General features: G+C 42.5%; 1 protein-coding gene across 2 annotated transcripts; it reads left to right on the top strand.

Moving 5' to 3' along the window:
- Positions 1-446: 446 nt before the first annotated feature.
- Positions 447-22,294, top strand: LOC122541474 (cytochrome P450 2K1-like). Of its 2 annotated transcripts, XM_043678258.1 has the most exons (10): positions 447-576; positions 661-876; positions 6,911-7,073; positions 9,543-9,692; positions 12,006-12,166; positions 14,856-15,029; positions 16,869-17,010; positions 18,768-18,955; positions 19,509-19,650; positions 21,889-22,294. In XM_043678258.1, the coding sequence occupies exons 2-10, from the start codon at positions 676-678 to the stop codon at positions 22,077-22,079; spliced, it is 1,512 nt and encodes a 503-aa protein (XP_043534193.1). In that variant the 5' UTR covers positions 447-576; positions 661-675; the 3' UTR covers positions 22,080-22,294. The 2 variants fall into 2 exon arrangements, with proteins under 2 accessions (XP_043534193.1, XP_043534194.1); XM_043678259.1 differs by lacking the exon at positions 19,509-19,650 and having other exon boundaries at positions 455-876; positions 21,889-22,090.
- Positions 22,295-22,941: the final 647 nt, after the last annotated feature.

Genomic DNA, 22,941 nt, shown 5'->3' on the forward strand with positions numbered 1-22,941 from the left:
CTCCACATCCACTCTATCCAGGCCTCTCAGTAAGTTTCAATCAGACCCCCCCGCCCACCCCTCATTGAGTACAGACAGAGATTGGTTCTTGGTTGGTAAAGGCAGCAAGGGTTAGGGGGAAAAGGCAGGAAAATGGGATTGAGAAACATAACAGCCATGATCAAATGGTGGAGCAGACTTGATGGGCTGAATGGCCTAATTCTGCTCCCATATCTTATAGTCTTCTGGTTTAAAAGAGAAAAGAGTGAATCAAACAGAGCTTCACTTCTGGGTCATAAGAGGGATAAAGAAATCCTTATTTAAATTCATCCCTTCCATCCCTTTGTGTGTGACTGAAAGGTTACTTGAGCTCAAAGGGCTTTTCACAACTGTATGCCAAAATAACTATGGCCTGGTTTCTGTACACTATGATGCAATCCAACTGAGGGTCATCCAGTGAAGGCAAGAGACCGCAGAGAGCAAAGACCAGCAGAGAGTTTTCTTGCCAGTTTCAATCAGCTCCAGGGGCACTGTTCTGAGGCTGTAAATTATGCTCGGAATGTGAATGTTTTACTTTCGGTGTGCGGCACCAGTCAGGCAAGGCATTAGGTTGATAGAAAGTCAGTAACTGTGCGTGGAAAAGACATAGAGTTAAAGTAACAGAGAGGTTTTGCTTTACAGAGAATTCCGTTCGCTATGGCTCTCCTCAAACTGTTTGCATCAAGCCTCACCACGACATTACTGATTTACTCTCTACTTGGGATTCTGCTCATTTCCTTTCTCAACAAGTTCAGGAAAAGGCCTCCGATTAACTACCCCCCTGGACCCATCCCTCTCCCAATAATAGGGAACCTGCACCAACTGGACTTGAAAAGACTTTACAAATCGCTGGTCGAGGTAAGAAAATGAACCACTGAGTCAGCAATGGTTGGTGGTTAACAGTGAGTGTTGAGGAGTTCATTGAGATAATTGATTTATTGAAAATTCATACGTTTAAAATTTGTCGGTGTGTTTCAGACTTCAGCCAAAGAAATCTCTTGGCACGTTCCCGAGCAGAGTGGACACTTAGAGATTGCACTGGAGGGTTTAGTTATGTTTAGTCAGCACGATGACAATGCTAACAGGTCTGGAGCTTGCTTGGTTGCCTTACAGAATATTGCCTCAGCTTATCCTGAAGTTGATTGCAGGTTTTGTCTCTTCTGGTAAGTATTTTTCCCTCCCCTTGGAGCACCTATGAAGAAGAGCTTATGCCCGAAACTTCGATTCTCCTGTTCCCTGGATGCTGCCTGACCTGCTGCGCTGTTCCAACAACACATTTTCAGCACCTATGAAGTGTCATTCGATCAAAGAATCCCTACAGTGTGGAAGCAGGCCAATCAGCCCATCAAGTCCACACCGACCATCCAAAGAGCATCCCACTCAGACACACCCCTACCCCATCCCTGTAACCCGGCATTTCGCGTAACTAACTCCCCCTCCCCACCCTCCCACACCCCCACCAACCTGCATATCCCTGGACACCATGGGCAATTTAGCATGGCTAATCCACCTAAACTGCTCATCTTTGGATTTGGGCTTTACTTGTACCTTGTACTTTTAAGGACCTTTACTTGGACTTATGCCTGGTGTTTGTTACTGTGTTTATGTACCCAGAGTGCTTCACATTTATTAAATACAGAAATGTGAAGATGCCTTGGCTATGTAACCTTTCCAATGTCACTAATGTTGTTCCTTCGATTAAGTTCCTTGTCAGCTCCTGGTGCTCCACAGAAGCTGGATGCTCTTCAGCCCCTCGGCTAAGGGTCTGTCCCTCAGTGAAGGTCAGACAGTGACCACGAATGGGTTGCTCAATGATAGCAGGGTCTCAGCTCTGAGCTCAGTGCTGCCCCTACCTCAGAGCGTAACACCCACTTGTTTTCCAGGTGGTGTCCCATGTAGAATAGTTGGATATTAGATAGCAGGCAGATACCGCTCTAGCCTAGAGGTCAAGGAGGCGGGCTGGTGTCCAAACCGAGACTAAAGCTGACCCGCATTATTCAGTGTTCAATTTTGCTTCTTTTTGAGAAAAGTAAGCAGCTGAGCATTTTTCTAATTGAGATGAAGGGGAGGCCACTCAGCCCTTCGAGCCTGCTCCCTCATTGAATAGCATCATGGCTGGTCATCCCGGTATATCTCTGATGACCTTTCAGCTCTTCAATAATCAAGAATCTATCTACCTCTGCCTTCAAAATATTTAAAGAGTGTGCATCCAGTGCCTTCTCGGGAAGGAAATTCCAAAAGCTCACAAACACTGAGAGAAAGAAATATATCCTCACCTCTGCTTGAACAGGAGATTCCTTATTTTTAAACAACTGTCAGAGAACGGTAAAAAGGAACTTGGCTCAGGACGTCACCATTAATCACCAAATCAACTGAATCCCAATGACTAGTTATTCTGCAGAAATGGTTGCCAGGTTCAAACTGGATGTGATATGGCTAAAATTAGAGGAGAAACCTAAGTGAGTGAGGGATATCCTCCCACAGCTTGATAACTCACTCTCACAGCACTCTGTTCCTCAGGTATATCCTCTCCCTTTCTTGTTTCACAACTGACAACCATACCTTCAGCTGCCCAGACCACATGTTCTGAATTTCCTCCCTAGAACTTTGCCTCCCTGTGCTCTTTAAGAACCTCCTTAAAAGCCACTTCTTTTAAACATTTTATCACACCAGGTTAATGGCTTGACAGCCATGATTTCATTGCACAGTTGCGCAGTGCCTGGATGTATTATTTAATGCTAAAAGTGCTCTCCCAAGACTGTGCTGACACAATAGAGATTTTTTTAAATTCACTCATGGGATGTGAGTGTTGCTATTGTCCCTATTTGCCCTTGAGGAGGTAGTGGTGAGTTGTCTTCTTGAACTGCTGCAGGCCACCCACTGTGGGTTGACCCCAATGCCCTTGGAGAGGGAATTTGATCAAGAGACACTGAAGGAATGGTGAGTAGCTTGGAGGGGAACTTGAAGGTGGTGGTGTTCCCATTATCTGCTGCCCTTGTTCTTGGTGGTGGTGTTCCCATTATCTGCTGCCCTTGTTCTTCAAGATGAGAAATAGTCATGAGTTTGGAAGGTGTTGCCTGAGGATCTTTGGTGAATTTTTGCAGTGCATCTCGTAGATAGCACACATGACAAGAACATCAGTGATGGAGGCTGTGGAGCTTGTGGATGTAGTGCCAAGCAAGTGGGCTGCTTTGTCCTGAATCGTGTCAAGCTTCTTGAGTGTTGTTGGCGATGCACTCATCCAGGCAAATGAGGATTACTGACTTGTGCCTTGTATATAGTGGACAGGCTTTGGGGAGTCAGGAGGTGAGTTACTCACTGTAGATCTCTGGCCTCTGACCTGCTCTTGTATCCACAGTGTTTATGTCCAGTTGAGTTTCAGGTCAATGGTAACCCCAAGGATGTTGATAGTAAGTTATTCATTAAAATACCATTGAATGTCAAGGGGCAGTTCTTATATTGTTCCTTATTAGTGATGATCATAACCTGGTGTTTGTTGGCGCAATTGTTACTTAGCCACTTGTCAGACCAAGTTATATTTCATCGTCAATGTCTGCCCTTGCTGAGCAGAGAGTCCCAATAGGAATTCCTACAGAAATTGATCTGGTGTGATAATGGAGATAAAAGGAACTGAAGTGTTATAAAATAACATCCTGGATTGTGGCTGACTGTGTTGTGACTATATAAAAGGCCCATAAAATGAGAAGGAGTCGATGAAGCATGGGATGATTTGGAAATTCAGTTATCAAATACAAAAATCATGAGGGGCATAGGTAAGGTGAATAGCTAAGGTCTTTTTTCCCCAGAGTATGGGAGTCCAAAACCAGATGGCACAGGTTTAAGGTGAGATGGGAAAGATTTAAAAGGAACCTGAGGTGCAACTTCTTCGCACAGAAGATGGTGTGTGAATGGAATGGAGGTGGGTACAATTACAACATTTAAAAGGAATTTGGACAGGTACATGGATCGGAAAGGTTTAGAGGGCTATGGGTCAAATGTAGGCAAATGGGGCTAATCCAGTTCAGGAAGACTGGTCAGCATTGAGATATTGGGCTGAAGGGCCCGTTTCCATGCTGCATATCTCTATCACTCTAATTTTTGAAAATTAACTGAAAGCAATGAAGGCAGAAAAAAATGATACTCCAGAAACTGAATCAAAAACAACATCTGAGGACTAAAGGTTGAAAAACAAAGCCTTAATGAGCAAATAGAGACCACCAGCTGAGGAGGAAGGGACTGTGGTCAATCAGGTTTACTCTTATCTGAAAATGTTACTGAAAGTTTACAAGAGACTGATGCAATTCCAATGGCACGTCATTTCGGGATTAGGAAATCTCAGGTTAAAATAGTACAACATTTTCGTTGGCCAGGATTGCATAAAGATGTAGTCAAATCTTACCAAACGCACCATACATCTTGGATAGTCAGAAAATCCTAACCCTAACCCTAAAATTAAACTTGCACCTTTAATCCTAATGCCAATTTTTAAAGAAATATTTACCAGGATGTTAGTAGATTTGTGCTAAAACCAAAAATTGGAACCAATATCTTTTCCCGATAATGGCTGCTTCCACAATCCTTTGTTTGTTGGACAAGCTGTAATGTAATGGCAGAGTCCCGAATGTACTGAGGTCAATTCCCAACACAGAAGATGCTTGAATTCACTTAAAAACAAACTCTGGAATTAAAAGCTAGAGTAATGGTGATTTTGTAACCTCTTTTCCCCCAGACCACATCCAGAATTCTGCTGACAAATAAAATTTATGTCACAGTGCACATCTCCAACAGGAGACAATCTTACTGCCATCTCTTGACATTCAGTGGTGTTACTATCGCTGGATTCCCCCACTCTCAATATCCTGGGGGTTACTATTGACCAGATGGACTAGCCATATAAATACTGCAGTTGGAAGAGCAAGATACAGGCTTGGAATCTTGTGGGGTGTAGCTCACTTCCTGATTCTCCAAACATTGTTCACCATCTATAGGGCACAAGTCAGGAGTGTGATGGAAAACTCCCCATTTGCCTGGATGACTGAAGCCCCAACAACCTTCCAGAAGCTTGACACTATCCAGGATAAAGATGGATATCATATGGATATGGCACCATATCCACAAACCTTCATTCCTTCCACAACCAATGCATTGTAGCAGCTGTGTACCAGATACAGGAAAAATTCACCAAGTTTCCTTGCACAGCATTTCCCAAATACACGACAACTAGCATCTAAAAAGCCAAGAGCAGCAGAGCAATATGTGTATAATTCTGACTAGTCCTGAGTTGAGTTTGATGCTGGTATATAGCCTGGTCTTGAATCAAAAGCCTGAACTGAAATATCAGCTTTTTCTTACAATGATGAAAATGCCTTAGACGCATCTCATCACATAACCATTGAGCAGAGATGGAGAACCAGGCACATCTTGTTAAATCCCGAAATCCCATGTTTCTGTCAGGGTAAACATTCAAAATGAGGTATGAAAAGACGGCAGAAGTACAATAATAAATAATAATTCAAAAGTCCAGACTCCCTCAAATATGATTCCCAACCAGATGGCTCAATGATCTACAGCAGTTACTTTACGCCATCATGCTGCAGTGAGAAACCTTCCTCCTTATATATTAATACACAGAGCACAAAAACAGATCTTTCCGCCCAACTTGTAAATGTCCAATGTTACATACTAGATTCATTCTTCTTTTTACTGCCCAAGACCGGTCACTTTACAAGTAAGGTCTGTGCATTTTTGCCTCAATTCAATAATTCCAGCAGCAATTTTTTAAAAAATTATTTATTATCCCACATTTTCTGCTCAGTGTTTAAAACATTTAAAAAGCAGATATAAATGAAGGTCAAACATTAAACAATGATTTGTGATGTTCTCAGTCTTTTGTTATCATTTGAAGTGGACATACATTTTCTTAGATGTATTGAGGCTTTGGTTGAAGTGAAGAACTTATAAAACAGAGGATTCTCAGCAAGCTAGGAGGCTTCTTACAGTCAAATTCCTATGAAGTCGGCTTTCAAGTGAACGGCAAGTTGAAACAATATGGGGAATCCTTTGCTCATTTTCAAGGTATTGTTAATTTTTGTGTCGTGGAGGAGCTGGCTGGTGTTGGACTGGGCTGGACAATGTTAAAAATCACACAATGCCAGGTTATAGTCCAACAGGTTTATTTGGAAGCCCTGGCTTTCGGAGCGCCTCTCCTTCATCAGGTAGTTGCCTGATCAACCATCTGATGAAGGAGAGGTGCTCTGAAAGCTAGGGCTTCCAAATAAACCTGTTGGACTATAACCTGGTGTTGGCTAATTATTACCTTATCTTTCTAGAAGGCTTACAACTGGTTTAATGGCTCTGCAGTGAAATATTCTCAGAATAGATTTTTTGATGCTATTTTAAAACCAGAAAATGAAGTGGTTTCCTTGTCATGTGACTTTTCAACAAGACAAAATCCCATTCCAAATTATGTGGATGATTTGGTCAATTATACATCCTGTGTTGTGTAGTTCACATTTTGAGAGTTTTAAGACAGTTGGTGTCCTTTATTTCAGAATGTCCCATTCAATTGATTGCAGCCTTTTGAATGAGATTCAGGAAAGGGCATTGAGTGAGTAAGTATGTCTGGAATATCCCTTAGGTTCCTTCTTGAGATAAGAGACTAGTTTTAATCCACATGGGTAGTCAGGCGATCCTTGGGTCGCATTTTGTTTGCAGGCTTTTGTGGTTAGTTTAAAAAATACATACATTAATTCAGAGAAGGTCGCACTGGGACATGACAATATCTTGTGCATGACACAGGCCCTGTCTCACCCTTCCTCATTTAATTCCATCAATTAGTGCAACAGGCCACCTGCTAAGAGACAGATTTAATAGCTTGTTTCTTTCTTTGCAGCTGTCAGAAAAATATGGCTCAGTGTACTCTGTCAGTCTGGGTCCGGAGAAGGTGGTGGTGCTGGCTGGGTATGAAACAGTGAAGAATGCCCTCATTAATCACGCTGATGAATTCCTGGGAAGACCTGATGTACCGATCATGAATGTGCTTAAAGAAGGATCTGGTAATTTCCTGTTAATTAAAATGTGTGACCCTGGCAGTACATCGGGGCGCAAGGAACAATCCCTGGCACTGGCCTCTCATCTTTCCAGTCTTCCTTAATACATTAGAAATAATACACTCAATCAAATTAATCCACAGGTTAACTGGAGGTGTAAGAACAGAAAGCTATTTATTCCATCTACAACACTAACACAGCATGATAGTGAGATTACTTGAAGCAGAAAATGTTCCAGCTAGTCAAATACTCCCCTGTCTCCTCAGTAATCTTAATTTGAATTAAGAGAAAGAAAATGCAGTAACCCCACACTATTCTGATCTGTGTTTGTGATAAAGAATTCCGAAAAAGATTGTGACATGGCGTGCAGGCAGCAACGGGTTCATTAAAATGGAGTCAAGTGTAGTCTGCGAAACTGAAGACAAAAACACCAGGAGAGAAATTCCGAGCCTAATTACCCAGCGTCAATGGATGGATAATTGGAAACTGGTGTTGCATGATATTTATTTCAATGGGACAATTATATGTGGCTTGTCAGGGCTCCTGTAGTGCAGTGGTAGTGGCCCTACCTCTGACCCGGGAAACCTGGACTCAAGGCCCACCTACTGCAGAGGTGTGCCATAACGCCTATGAACATGTTGCTTAAAAACATTTTTTTTTTGTAGATTGGAGAACTTAAATCGAAAGCTGAGCATGAATAATCCCTCAGAGCAATTTTTGTAAAAGTCCTAGATTGAAAGTCTTGTTCTTTTATGGTAAAAGATCATGATGGCTCAGTAGTTCACACTGCTACCTCACAGCACCAAGGACACAGGTTCAATTCCACTCTAGAGCAACTGTCTATGTGGAGTTTGCACATTCTCCCCGTGTCTGTGTGGGTTTCCTCTGGGTGCTCCGGTTTCCTCCCATAGTCCACAGATGTGCAGATGAGGTGGATTGGCCATGCTAAATTGCCACAGAGTGTCCAGGGGTGGCTGGCTAGGTGGATTAGCCAGGGAAATGCAGGGTTATGGGGATGGAGTGAATCTGAGTGGGATGTTCTGTGGAGGGTCAGTGTGCACTCAATGGGCTGAATGGCCTGCTTCCTCACTGCAGGGATTCTATGATGATGGTTCTATGACCACGCACACTCATGAATGCAGGTACAATTACATTTAAAAGACATTTGGATAGATACGTGATAAGAAAGATTTGGAAGGAAAAGGGTCAAGTGCAGGCAGATGCGACTACTTTAGTTTGGGATTATGTTTGGCATGGACTGGTTAGACCGAAGGGTCTGTTTCCGTTCTGTATGAATATATGGCAACTAAGCTATGCACAGCAAGATCCTACAAACAGGGGAGTAGGCTATTTGTTTTACTACTATCGGTTGAGATTGGGCTGTTGGCCAGGGCACTGGGTGAAATCTGTAGTTCACTTTATTTAATGCTGCCGTACATTTAACATTCAATTGGAGTAAATGTCAGGGTGGGTACCATGTGGAGCTGTGAAAGAAGATGCTGTAAATGATGCAGGACTGTCCTAAGGACCCTCCAACTCAATGTGGGAAGCCTGTGATTGGACTAAATGTGGGAACTGAGATGTTCAACAGAATTCAGAAACCAATCCTCTTTAATCATTCACAATAACAAGTAAAAAAAGCAAATCAGGAAGATCCAAATTTTGGGAAAGATCGCAGAGGCAGGGAGTGTCTGCATGGCACCCATTCTCCACTGCAGAGTGTTGGAACAGATCTCCAGCTGGTGTGTGTCTTTGAGTAACTGCAACATTAAAAGTGTAGACCCTAATATGTCATCTATCGTAGCATGCTCAAACAGAATTTGACAGCCCAGAAACAGGGCATTCAGCCCAACAGATAGTGCTGAGCCATACACACACACAAATTCCATTTTAAAGATGTTAGGGGATTTGTAGCTTCTGTTAGTGTCTATATGCAGGTGGTGCCCTGTGATATATCACACACATTTGTACAGAAATAGCCTATAAATCTTCCACTGAAATTCTGCAAACGAAATGGTATTCATTTTCTTTTATGACGAGGGTAGCTGACACAGCTAAGCTTAAAAAGGAGATAACTGCGAGGGAAAAGATTATAATGCAATCAGATATGGACAGAAACAGAGAGAACTGCAATGGAGAAGGGGGGGATATTGGGCAGAGACATTTTGCCCAATAAGTTCTGCAATCTAGAACACTGTCTGAAAGGGTGGAGGGGTGAAGATTCATTTGTGATGTTCAAAAGGGAATGAAAAGTGAAAAAAATGCCAGGCTGTAGGAATGAATCGAGGTGATGAGACAAGTTGGACAGCTTTCTCCCAATTACAATGGATAGAAGGCCCTCTGTTTATTCTGTACAATTCTATAGAATCTTACATAGTGTTTCTGCCACACTGGTAAACTCAACTAGCATTTGACATCTTCACCTGTCTGAGAAAAGACTTATAGATTTGACCAGCTCTTTTGATTGACCTGTAGGTGTTGTTTGGTCCAATGGGGATCCATGGAAACAAATGAGAAGGTTCATGCTCTCAACCCTGCGAGATTTTGGAATGGGCAAGAAATCTATTGAGGACAAGATAATTGAGGAAGCTGGATTCCTGGTGAAAAAGATTGACTCGTACAAAGGTGAGTACGTGTGTTAGCTCAGTATTACCATCCAAGGAGACAGTGCTCACACATACCAACCTCCCACCAGATACGTTAAAAGTCACGCCTTACTCTCCCTCTTAGACCCAAATTGGGAAACGTATTTTATTAAAACTGTAAAATGATAGTTTAAAATAATTCAAAAGGATATTTTTCTCCCCTTCCTGTATCAAGAGACATTGAACTACTTGCACGTGCCTGAAGGAGAGCCTGTCTGAATGGATTAATCATTTAACTTAATGGATAGAAATCAAGTGAGTCCCATTAAATGATCAGGTTCCCTGCCCACTTCTGCCCTGTACTTGTTGACTGGATCTCAATGACTCAGTCGCCCATGGTGGAGGCATAAGTAGCAGGCCAAGAACAGCAGAGTAGAAAATTAACCACCAGAAGCCATCCACCTTTATACAGAGCTTTCAACACATTCAAAGATCCCGGGTACATTACCAACTCACATTGGCAACTGAGCCACATGACGAGATGGTAGACTCAAAATGTTTGCACAGGAGATAAATGGTAAGGAAAGTCTGAGAGATAGAAAGAGAGACAGAGAGGTCAAGATGTTTAGAGAGGGATTTTCAGTTTGGCAGCTGATTGCAAGAGTGGAACAAGGAAAATCAGGAATACAGATGGGGCCAGGATAAGGGTCCAAACTGAGCCGAATCAGAGGAGGTAACAGCATCAGAACCTATACTTCAGCAACCATATATATATTTTTAAAATTTCCATCAATCATGGGATTAACTGGATTTTGAAGCAGCAAATATCACAGCTGTGAAGATGATTTCTTATATAAGATACAAAGTACCTGAAAAGGTTAACTGCCATCATAAGATGAGCTCCGCCCATTAGGATATGTTGGGCTGATCCTGAGAGGACCTAACCAGTTTTCCTGTTGTTGGTCTATTTGAGAAGTCTATGCAGCTAACAGTAGCGTCTACTTATTCCAAAGTACAGTCTGAGGTCTTACAAAGTGCACTCGCCTGACTCAGTTGTTTTGTAACTAGATATTAACTACTATGTAATACATTCTTCTGTTTATCAAGACTGATCCCTCTTCTGCAGAAGACTTTAGTGGACATCTTTCCCCACTTGGTATCGGCAATTTAGACTAGGACCAACAAGAATGGGTGGTGGTACCAAAAATGAGTCTGGTGGAGACAACATTATAACTACCACATCAACAGAACTGGAATTCGAAAACATATCTTTTCTCATTAATGTTCTGAATTGGAAATGGTATTAGAAATATTTCCAGCTTTCCAGCCAGGAAATAACCCAGGTATATATATATATATATATATATACATACATATATATATATATATATATATATATGGATCTGACACTAACCACTGTCCCTTGGCATTCAATGATGTTCCGAATATTAAATCCCCCACTAGCAATATCCTGGGAGTTATCATTGACTAGAAACTCAACTGGACTCATCACATAAATACAGTGGCTACAAGAGCAGAGCAGAGGCTAGGAATACTGCGGCGAGTAACTCACCTCCTGACTCCCGAAAGCCTGTCCACTATCTATCCACTGTCAAAACCAGGAGTGTGATGGAATACTCCCCACTTACCTGGATGGGTGCAACTCCAACAACACTTAAGAAGCTTGACTCCATCCAGGACAAAGCAGCCCACTTGATTGGTCCGCATCCACAAGCATCCATTTGAATTTAAATTCAAATTCAAGTCCACACCCTCCACTACCGACGCTCAGTAGCAGCAGCGTGTGCCATCTACGAGATGCACTGCTGAAATTCACCAATGATCCTCAGGCAGCAACTTCCAAACCCACGACCACTTCCATTCAAAAGAACAAGGGCAGCAGATAATGGGAACACTATCATCTTCAAGATCCCCTCCGAGCCACCCACCATCCTGACTTGGAAGTATATCAGCATTCCTTCACTGTCACTGGGTCAAAATCCTGGAATTCCCTCTCTTGTGGGGCAATCCACAGCACAGGGACTGCAGCGGTTGGAGAAGGCAGCTCCCCCCCCACCTTCTCAATGGCAACTAGGGACGGGCAATAAATGCTGGGTCCAGCAAGTGATACCACATTTTCCAAAATGAATTTTAAAAAATGTGCCTATTTATGCATCTAATAGTGTGGGTGTAAATATTGATGATAGAGTGGGTGAGTAGGTACTAAATGGAAAATGATTATATTAAAAAAATGGATGAGGCAGGTTTGGAAACATTCACTCCCACCCGGCTTCATGTAAACCTCTGCAATTGACTGATATCATGTCCTCATTCTGCAACGTCATGTTTTCAGGTCAGCCATTTGACACGGATGTTATCACGAACTTTGCAACAGCCAACGTCATCTGCTCCATAGTATTTGGAGACCGGTTTGATTATGATGACAAGACGTTTCTCAGCATAGGAAACATGGTCCATGAAAGCTTTCGACTACTTGGCAGCCCCATGGTCCAGGTAACGTTAGCATCTGACAACTCAGCGAATGTCATCATTTAGAGATTGCATTAACCATTGGATATTGATCAGAAAGGGTAAAATGTCTCAAAGGTTTGAGCAACAGCTTGAAGCTTGCTGCTACAATGCAGTAACAGCACAAACCATGTTCATAACTAATAGTATGCTGTCGTTAAGCCAAGAAGATATCTGTCTGTCACACAAATGAAAATTGAGGTAGCTGAATTTCAGTTCCTGTGTGATGCCAGGTATGTAGGCCATTCCTCCATTAGACTGGAGGATTGTACCAGACAGTGTATATCTTTGGCTGTTTGCAATAACCAAGATACTGCCTGTATGAGTTCTGAAACAGGGTCACAGGACCTGAAACACTGACTTTGTTTTCTCTCTGCAAATGCTGCCAGACCTGCTGAGTTTCTCCAGTGATTTCTGTTTTTGTTACTGACTGTATCCAACCACCCTGCACTTGCAGAACCGTAGCACTTGCTGAATAATTCTGAGTGTACAAAGAATTACAGTGATAAGCATTGGAAGCTGCATTTATTAACAGACAGGACCCTGTTCAATACAGACAGACAGAATATGTCTTTGCACTGCCTCTGTTGCAACTCAACAAAACAGGTGACAACCATTCACTGGTTCATTTCCCAGGGCCATGCCTTGAACCATCAGAGTTACATGGTTTAAAGTTTCAGTAAAGCTTGGCTATTACTGCCAGTAATCAGTAACTGGTGAATTTTCCTGGCAATACCTACCAATCCATTTGGCACCAATCAGTACCTTCCTCTCAGGCAGTTTCAATGTTGCCTTTCCCCTTAAGCTGCTATTCTTGCAAACCATCCTGATGAGGGAAGGCAAAATGCTTCAACATGCTGTGCCTTTTTCCAGCAGAATTACTCCCTGATCATTCTACAAAGCAGACCTTGTCAATGAATTGAAAGATGGCTAGCCTCACACAGAATCATAGAATCATACAGAAGAGGCCCTTCAGCCCATTGAATTTGTACCGTCAAATGATTAGTGCTACTACTGGACTATGTGAGCCCCTAAAACACCAACACAGCCAGATGCTCCAGATACACACAATAGCACCTTCATCCGTCACAGTTGGAGCCAGTTTTGTTGCCTGATTGCAAAGAGAAGAATTGCGTTGTAAAGAAAAAGACACTTTTCACTTTAAGTGCTGCTGTCATCTTTGGCTGCCGGTTTCACTCAGTTGTTGAAGTCAAATTGCCTCGATCAGAAAGCTCTGGTTTTGAGCCGTCCTGTGAGCATTATGTGAAACTAATGCTGAGCAGCCTTGACTGATTCTGTGCTGCTAAAGATGATTGAGTTAACCTTACATTGCATGAAAGTAGACTGTGGTTAAGTTTGAATGAACCTCTCTAATGTATGCCACAGTATGAATCCCCTTTCTGCTCAGGCCATTGGAGGAGAGAGGCAGGTGGGTGAATAATGGGTACTCAGTCTGTCTGCTTACACCATCAATCTCTCCATCACAGATCAGCCTGAATTGGCCATGCTAAATTGTCCGTAGTATTAGGTAAGGGGTAAATGTAGGGGTATGGGTGGGTTGCGCTTCGGCGGGTCAGTGTGGACCTGTTGGGCCGAAGGGCCTGTTTCCACACTGTAATCTAATCTAATCGAGTGGCAGAGTCTATTAATTCCTGTTTCTATTTTCCTACAAATTAATGCTGCTAAAAGGGAAAGGTTTAATAGTTTACCCTGGAGCTCAGTCTCTGAAATTATTCACAGGAAACGATCAATCTTCAAAAAGGACATGGAGCATACATAAAAGGCAAAGAAAACTACATGACACTATCCCAGCCCTATTGGGAATCACCTCAGTACAAACATCAGAAAGAAAGACTTATCCCTTTTAGCCCAGCAATAAACTTCAGATATTCAAACCTCAGTGAAATATCAGCCCTATCTCTGTGTTAAAGCTTCTTGATCAGCTGGCATGGCTGTAATTGATCAATTTTGGTAAGTTCCAGTGCATTCACATGATGCTACTTTCTTCAGTTAATGTCTCTCCCTTAGACTTTTAAAAGTACTGCTCACTTATTGATTAACATGAGCTCCTTAAACTCAAGTCTTCAATAGGCTTGTCTTTCTTTCTTACACCAGAATCCCTGCTTCTGGATGTTTTTCTCATTAACTTCTGAGCAACTCAGGATTTCTGACACCTTCTCTCTCTCTCTCACACACACACACACACATGCTGGGTCACAAAAGGCAGGTCAGCAAACGCCTTAGCAATTATTTCCCCAATGGCTTGCTGTTCATTTAGCTGAAACCACATGACTTTGTGTAAATGATGTTTTTTTAACTCAGTGTTCAAAACCATTTCCTGACCTTTCAAAACAAAAGTAAAACCTTCACAGAACTGAAAACAAAAATCCGTATGTCCTCCATTTGAGACCAAAGGTTTTCAGGAATAATAAAAACACTATCTTATGAATCTTCATTGCAATGGATGCTACCTTATTTAAAGTATGTAGGTTAAAATTTCATTAAAAGGATGTGTGTTTCAATATCATAATGTTCCCTCAGATGAAATTGTTGCTAAATGTGTTTCAACACCTCTTGTTCTCTCCTGTGTCAACATCTTCCTTGGAAGCTATGATTTCATGCACATACCAATATATTTTGCCAGTGAGTACTAGTTTACTGCAATGTTTGGCAGGTGTTCAATGCTTATCCATTTCTGAGATTTCTACCTGGAAGCCACAAAGAGATCTGCAAGCAATTTGAGATGCTGAAGACATGTTTGACAGAGATCATCAAAGTTAAACAACAGGAGATGAACGAAAATGATATCAGGAGCTTCATTGATACGTACATTGTCAAACAGCGAGAGGTATGATCAGTCTACAAATTATGAAGGTAAAATTTCAACGGCAGTCAGCTCCTGTCTCAGTGGGCAGGACTCCTACCTCTGAGTTAGTAGCTCAGGTTACACTACAAGGACTTGAGCAGATAGTCCAACTGTCTGACTACTAGGCTGACAGTTCAGGTTGGCACTGAGGGAATGCTGCATTGCCTACCTGATGCTGTGTAGGTGGGATGATAAACCAAGGCTTCATTTCATCCCTTAGGTGGATTTGCATTTAAAAAAAAAACCATTGTAATATTTTGAAGAAGAGTGAGGACATTCTGTCCAATATTTAACTCTCGACAATATCATTAAAATCAAACATACAATATATTACCTCACTGCCATGCTTCTGATTGTGAGACCCTGCTGTACACAAATCGATTGTGTGTTTCCAACAGAGCGATCTGGGACTCCTCATCAAGAATCACAAAAACCAGCACCCAGGTTCAGTGAGTAAAAGGGAAGTTAAACAGAATGTTGACCCTTACTTTTAAAGGGAATGGAATGTAGAAGGAGGAAGGTTTTGTTAAAATGATACAACGCACTAGTCAGACCACAGCTGGAACACTGTGACCAGTTTTGGGCGCCTTGTCTAAGGAAAGATATACTGGCCTTGGAGGCAGTCCAGAGAAGGTTCACTAAACTGATACCAGATATAGAGGGACTATGATATGAGGAGGGTTTGAGTATATTGGGCCTACATTCTTTGGAATAAAGAAGAATGAGAGGCAAACGTATTGAAGCATGCAAGATCTTTAGAGGACTTGAGAGTGTAGACATGGAAAGGTTGTGTCCTCTTGTGGCAGAGTCCAGGACCAGGCAATGTAAACTCTGAACAAGGGGTTGTACATTTAAGACAGACATGAGGAGGAATTTCTTCTTTCAGAGGGTAATAAATTTGTGGAGCTCTTTACCACAGACAGCTGTTGAGGATGGCTCACTGAGTCTATTCAATGCCGAAAGAGACAGAGTTTTAACCACTAAGGGTATCAAGGGTGATGAGGAAAATGCAGGGAAATAGTTTTGAAGGATACCAGATCAGCGATGATCTCATTGAATGGTGGAGCAGAGCAATGTGGGGGATGGGGCTTAATGGCCAACTTTTGCTCCAGTGTCTTATGGTCTTATGACAGGCTTCGTTTCACAAGTACTTTATGAGTTGTAAAGTTCTTTGGAATGTTCTGAGGTTGTGAAAAGTGCTAAATAAATGCAAGTCTCCTTTTCAGGCTAACACAATCTCAAACCTTTTGAAAATCAGTGCAATAGTATGAGAGATTACTGAACAGTCTAAATCTCTCAACTTCTGAGTATCAGTATGTGGAATTACAGCAATAATTTATACAGCAGAGTAAAATGGAGTTGCCATTAAATTTCACTCACAGATTAATAATGCCTGAGAGAATGGTAAAAATACAAATCAGACATACAAGATGATCAGAGGATTAGATAGGGTGGACAGTGAGAGCCTTTTTCTTCAGATGGTGATGGCTTGCATGAGGAGACATAGCTTTAAATTGAGGGGTGATATATTTCGGACAGATGTCAGAGGTAAGTTCTTTACTCAGAGAGTATTAGGGGCGTGGAACACCCTACCTGCAATAGTAATAGACTCACCAACATTAAAGGCATTTAAATGGTCACTGGCTAAACATAAGAATGGTATTAAAGTAGTGTAGGTTAGATGGGCTTCACAGGTCGGCACAATATCGAGGGCCTAAGGGCTTGTACTGCACTGTAATGTTCTATGTTCTATACTGACTAATAGAAACAGAGCACTGACTATTCTGAACTCATTCTGTGATCCTCCACTTCCCTTTCAAGGAGGCGGGAAACCCAGACACATACTTCCACGAAAAGAACCTAGTGATCACAACGAGTGATCTGTTCATTGCTGGAATGGGAACTGCGGCCACCACCATTCGCTGGGCACTTTACATCATGATGAAATACCCCGAGATCCAGGGTAAGGAAGAACATCAAATATTCCTTTCATTTTTTTCCAGCTCCATTAGACATTTCATAGTCTGCATCGCACTCTGGTGCATCAATTGACAAAGGATCCCTGTTCCTTCCCACTGGCTCAACATAGGGATGGAATCTTTCCCTGGTCAGTTAGATGTCTGAAAACATCTGCTTCCTGACTTTCCGAATTCTGTAGAAGTGATGATGTACTCAAGAGGAAAGTACAATTATATCGTGGTTTCATTATGGCACAGGTTGTACAGACCAAGCCTGTATCCTCTTGAATTGTAGAAGATTAATAATTGATAGTTGATTAATGATTGGGTGGTAAGGTGACACAGTGTTTAGCACTGCTGCATCACAGCACCAGGGACTGGGTTCTGTTCCAGCCGTGAGTTACTGACTGTGTGGAGTTTGCACATTCATATTGTCTGCGTGGGTATCCTCCCACAGTTCAAAGATGTGCAGACGAGGGGGATTGGCTGTGCCATATTGCTGTGTAGTGTCTTGGGACGTTTAGGCTAGGTGGGTTAGCCATGGGGTGGATCTCAGTGGAATGCTCTTTAGAGGGTCAGTGCAGATTCAATGATTCGACGATCAAACTAGGGCATCTGATGTGATTGCAAGGTTTGGTTGGACTGATAAACTGAATTTTTTTCTGGCAAAGTTTAGTGATAGAGTAGGAGGTGTGATTGCAGGTGGAGAGACCAGAATAAGAGAGCATAACCTTAAAATTAGAGCGAGACCATTCAGGGATAGTGTTCGATAGCTGTTCCTCACACAAACAGTAATGAAAGACTGGATTTCTCTTCCCCCACTCCAAACGTTGTCAAAGTCAGGAGGCAACTGAAAATTTCAAAACTGAGCTTGATGGATTTTTGTTAGCTTACAGTTCTGGAACAGAAATAAGTCAATAAAATTAAGAAACAAATAAAACATGATCTAAATTGAACAGCAGAACAAGGCTGAGGGGCTGAATGGCCTCCTGTTGTTTCTGTGTTTCTATAGACATTGTGTCTGTCTGACTCAGCTGGAATAAGTGATTTTCAGAATGGAAGATAAAAAAAATATAAATTCTGGACATTCATAGCTGCTCACTCAGTCTCAGTGAAAAAGAAATGAGGAACTTTGAAATGTCTTGGGTGTGACCTTTCAGAATGGGCACTCAATATTTGACAAATTCCTGGCCAGAATTTTATAGGAACTAAAGGCTCAGGGCTCTCTCAGTGTGGACAGGAGCAGAACTTAACCAGCTATAACTATAGACTCACATGGCATTGATAAGTCACTGCTCTCCCACTAGCTTCCACAACATCCATTGTGGCTTCCTAGACTATCCTGCAATCCCTCATCACCCCAATAACAGCCCAAACTTCTGCCTTGCCATCCAGCTCCTGTAACTGAGTTGATCTGTTGGAGTGATCATTAGCAGGACCTGGAGTCGTTCAGAGAGTGAGACATGGCTCAGACGCTCCAACCTCAAACCATCAGATACACTGTATAGTTGCATCAAACTGAACAACTTCAGAGTCACCAGGAACATTGCTTTTTCCTTTGCTGTATAATCTGGGTCGTACTATGTGAACTTGAGTTTTGGATGGCAGCACAGAAAGGGAGGGGGTGAATGGCACAGGCTGCCCGTTGTACCCTCCCCTCAGAATTCAGTAGGTGAGTGTAACAGCCTTCAGATGCGGCACCACCCATTTCGCATTCCCTTCAAGCCACATTTCCACATACCTCAACCTTCCTGTCTTTTAGGGAAAGTTCAGGAAGAAATTGACCGAGTAATCGGATCAGAGCGATCTCCCAGGATGGACGACAGAAAGTATATGCCCTACACTGACGCTGTAATCCATGAGGTCCAGAGGTTTGCGAACATCGCCCCATTGGGCATCCCCCGATCGACAATGGTGGACATCAATTTCCAAGGATATTTCATCCCGAAGGTAGGTGGATGCAAATCTGTCGCAAGTTAGAGCTTGTTGGACCAATTGTAGAGGGCATCATGTCGCATTGTTTTACAGAAATTACACAGAAGACTGACAAAACTGAGCAAATTAGTTGCTGATTATTTATTCAGCATAACAAAAAGTGAATTAGAAACATGGCTTTTCCCTGTACACAGTGTCCAACTGTTCAAGCTGTCTATCCACTCAACTGAGATGGAAGAGAAAATGAGGTCTGCAGATGCTGGAGACAGAGATGGAAATGTGTTGCTGGAGAAGCGCAGCAGGTCAGGCAGCATCTAGGGAACAGGAGAATCGACGTTTCGGGCATTAGCCCTTCTCAACTGGTCAGCTTCCTAAGCGTCTCTAGCTGGTGTTCATAACTTGCCAACCGAATTTGATAATTGGACCTCAGACCTGCTTGGTCTGGTTTTGGGATTATTCACCATTTGACTTGAAAAGTCAACAAAATCCAATTTGACTTTTCTGCACAGTCTGGCTTCACAATAACAAACTGCACCATAAGTGATGATTATTTTAATTTTGTCCACAGGGAACTTACATTGTTCCTTTATTGGCCTCAGTGCTTTATGACAAAAGCCAATGGGAAAAGCCTGATGAGTTCAACCCAGCTCATTTCCTGGACGCTGCGGGCAAGTTTGTGAAGAGAGATGCCTTCATGCCTTTCTCTGCAGGTAACGCAGCTGAGAAGTTACACCACATTAAAAACTAGAAAGTTCTCCTTAATTTGCATTGACCTAAATAATTGACGAATTTTCACTTTGGAAACTCAGAGGTATGTCAGGCTCTTGAATCTGTTCCAACTTGTAATTAAATCACAGCTCATCTGAATTTGAATTCTATTTAATTAAGCTGGATCCTGTAACCCTTAAAACCCCTCTCTCAATTGAAACTCCCTGCCCTCCACAAGTCTTAACAGCCTTTAGTTCAAATTTCAACTGAATAAGTGCTTCCTGACGTCCTTGAACAACTTAGTTTTAAATGTTAAAGTTACGGCCATTTATGCTGGACTCTCCCCCAACAAGAGGAATTGGTTTCTCTTCAATACCCTATCAAATTCTTGAATCACTTTGAGCATAACAGTTAGACAAGCCATTGTCCTGCTCTTGTTCTTGTACCTTACATCCCTGTTAATAAAGATGAGACTGTGTGCTTTACTCGTTATTGTTTCCAGCTATCCAGCTGCCTTCAATGGTCAGTGCACATGTACACCCAGGTTCCTGAACCTGCTTTAGAATTGTACCCCATATTTTATATTGTTTTTCAATGTTTATCCCAATAAAATGCATCATCACCTTCATAGAATTGCTACAGTATGGAAACAGGCTACTTGGCCCAACAAATCCAGACCGACCCTCTGAAAATTAACCCTCCTAGACCAATTCCCCTACACTATTACTCACAGTTCCCCCTGACTAATGCACCTAACCTACACATCCCTGAACGCTATGGGCAATGGAGCATGCCAATCCACCTGACCTGCCCGTCTTTGGATTCCATGATTTGGAGATGCCGGTGTTGGTCTAGAGTGGCCAAAGTTAAAAATCACACAACACCAGGATATAGTCCAACAGGTTTACTTGGAAGCACAAGCCTTCGGACCCTGCTCCTTCAACTGTGGAGCAGGACCATAAGACAAAGAATCTTGTGCTATAAATTCGGTGTCTTATGATCCTGTTCCACAACTACCTGATGAAGGAGCAGCGTTCTAAAAGCTAGTGCTTCCAAATAAATCTGTTGGACTATAACCTGGTCTTGTGTGATTTTTAATTTCATCTTTGGATTGTGGGAGGAAACCGAAGCACCCAGAAGAAACCCAAGCAGACACGGGGAGAACGTGCAAACTCCACACAGCCAGTTGTCCCCGAGGGTGATATCAAACCCGGGTCCCTGGCGCTGTGAAGCAGTACTGCTAACCACTGAGCATTTGCAGACCTGTTACTGGGGCCATGTGGTGTCAAAAAACCCCAGAGGTTACCTTGTGAACCCTATGCATCCCTCCCACTTGCTGCTCCCACTGGAAAGGAACTCATTGGGTTTAATGTGAATAAAGTAAAATTATGCTCATTAATGTTTTAAGTTAAATATCCGACGTAAATTATTAATTCAGAAACTGAAGCATCGACATTTTTATGCTGTGAGAATTAATACCTGAAGCAATCTCATTTATCTGAAACATTTTAACTTATCACAATAATCTTCTTTTCAGAAATGGATAATTATTTCTATATTAATTAAACAAAATTAACACTGACATAAATATTCTTCTGAGATTATTCACTGTGACTGGTGCAGAGTAGGCAGGAGCCGGTTTGGCTGTGTGACATCTGGCAAGTGGTGAGGATGTGTGTTCTGGGTCTCTTCTTTCCCATGGCCTCAGCAATGGTGTTGATCATCAGTGGCTTGGACCTTAGACCTCCCTCTGGAGATCCCGGGGCCCATGGGATCACATTCTATGAACCACTGCCTTACAATCATCCAAACTCGACAACGTTAGATGAAGCCGTTGTTCCAATTTGATTTGAATGGAAGATGTTGCTAATGATTCTGCTGTTCACTTACATCACCTGTCTCTTTAGCTCTTTTCTCTGATCCCCCTTTCTCTGCTTTTTATGTCTCTAACGCTTTCCGGTTCCAATCAAAGGTCACGAATCTGAAGTGAAAAGTTTGTTTCAGTTCTGAGGAAGGGTCACTGGATCCGAAGCACTCATTCTGCCTTCTCTCCACAGATGCTGCCAAATCTGCTGAGTTTTTCCAATGATTTCTGTTTTCGTTTGTACCTGACTCACTGAATATTTTCAGCTTCTGTTCCAGGAATCAGACGACGACGGTGTTTTGCCTTTTGAGATATTGAGTTGTCATGGGAACTTTTTTTTAACACTGGCTCTTGTCTCATGCATTGGTCCCTCCAGGTCGCAGGATCTGCCCGGGGGAAACCCTGGCCAAGGTGGAGCTCTTCCTCTTCTTTGTAACCTTGCTGCAGAAGTTTGACTTGCATCCTCCCCCCGGAGTCACCGATCTGGACCTCACGCCGGTCGTAGGTGGAATATTGAATCCAAAACCTCATCAGGTCTGTGTGGTGCCTCATATCCACCGCTGCTGACCAGTCCTATCGTTCCCACAATGCCGACAGACGATTACAAAAACCTTTGATGATAAATGCTGTTTTGCAGTCAGGTGATCCAAATATTTGCAAGGTATTGTTGCACTGACAGCCTTGTTTCAATGTAAACCCCTCCTTTCGTTCTTTGTTTCAGTGATGTTCTGATGAGCCTAACAGCCAGATAGGTCGATAAAGTGGAGTATCATTGAAACATATTTCATATCACTGCGCCATCCTTAAAATCTATCTGTAGGGTAATCAAACAAGACTTCCCATCTGCTACCACATTCCTTTCATGGCTGCTTCTTGTTGAAATTCACATTAACATGGAGATCAATTAGACTGAGATTAGATTCCCTACATTGTGGAAACAGGCCCTTCAGCCGAACAAGTCCACACCGACCCTCCGAAGAGTAACCCACCCAGACCCATTTCCCTCTGACTAATGTACCTAATACTATGGGCAATTTAGCATGGCCATTCACCTGACCTGCACACCTTTGGACTGTGGGAGGAAACCAGAGCACCTGGAGGAAACCCACACAGACACAGGGGGAATGTGCAAACTCCACACAGGCAGTTGCCCAAGGCTGAAATTGAGCCTAGGACTCTGGTGCTGTAAGGCAGCAGTGCTAACCACTGAGCGACCGCGCCACCCATCGACAGCATTATATTCTAACTGGGGGTTCAGCAGAATATTTTCACCATCACCCACTTCCACCCCACTCCAACCCCAGATAATAGTAAAATTATAAGGTGTTTTATTTTAATCTGCTTCAGCATTCCTGCAAATTGCACACTGATGGAGGTTAACCTCTGGAATTACAGCTGGAAGGCCTAACAGCATCTCCTTTCTGTTTCT

This window comes from Chiloscyllium plagiosum, chromosome 37 (genome assembly GCF_004010195.1).
Source record: "Chiloscyllium plagiosum isolate BGI_BamShark_2017 chromosome 37, ASM401019v2, whole genome shotgun sequence".
NCBI classification, from domain to species: domain Eukaryota; kingdom Metazoa; phylum Chordata; class Chondrichthyes; order Orectolobiformes; family Hemiscylliidae; genus Chiloscyllium; species Chiloscyllium plagiosum.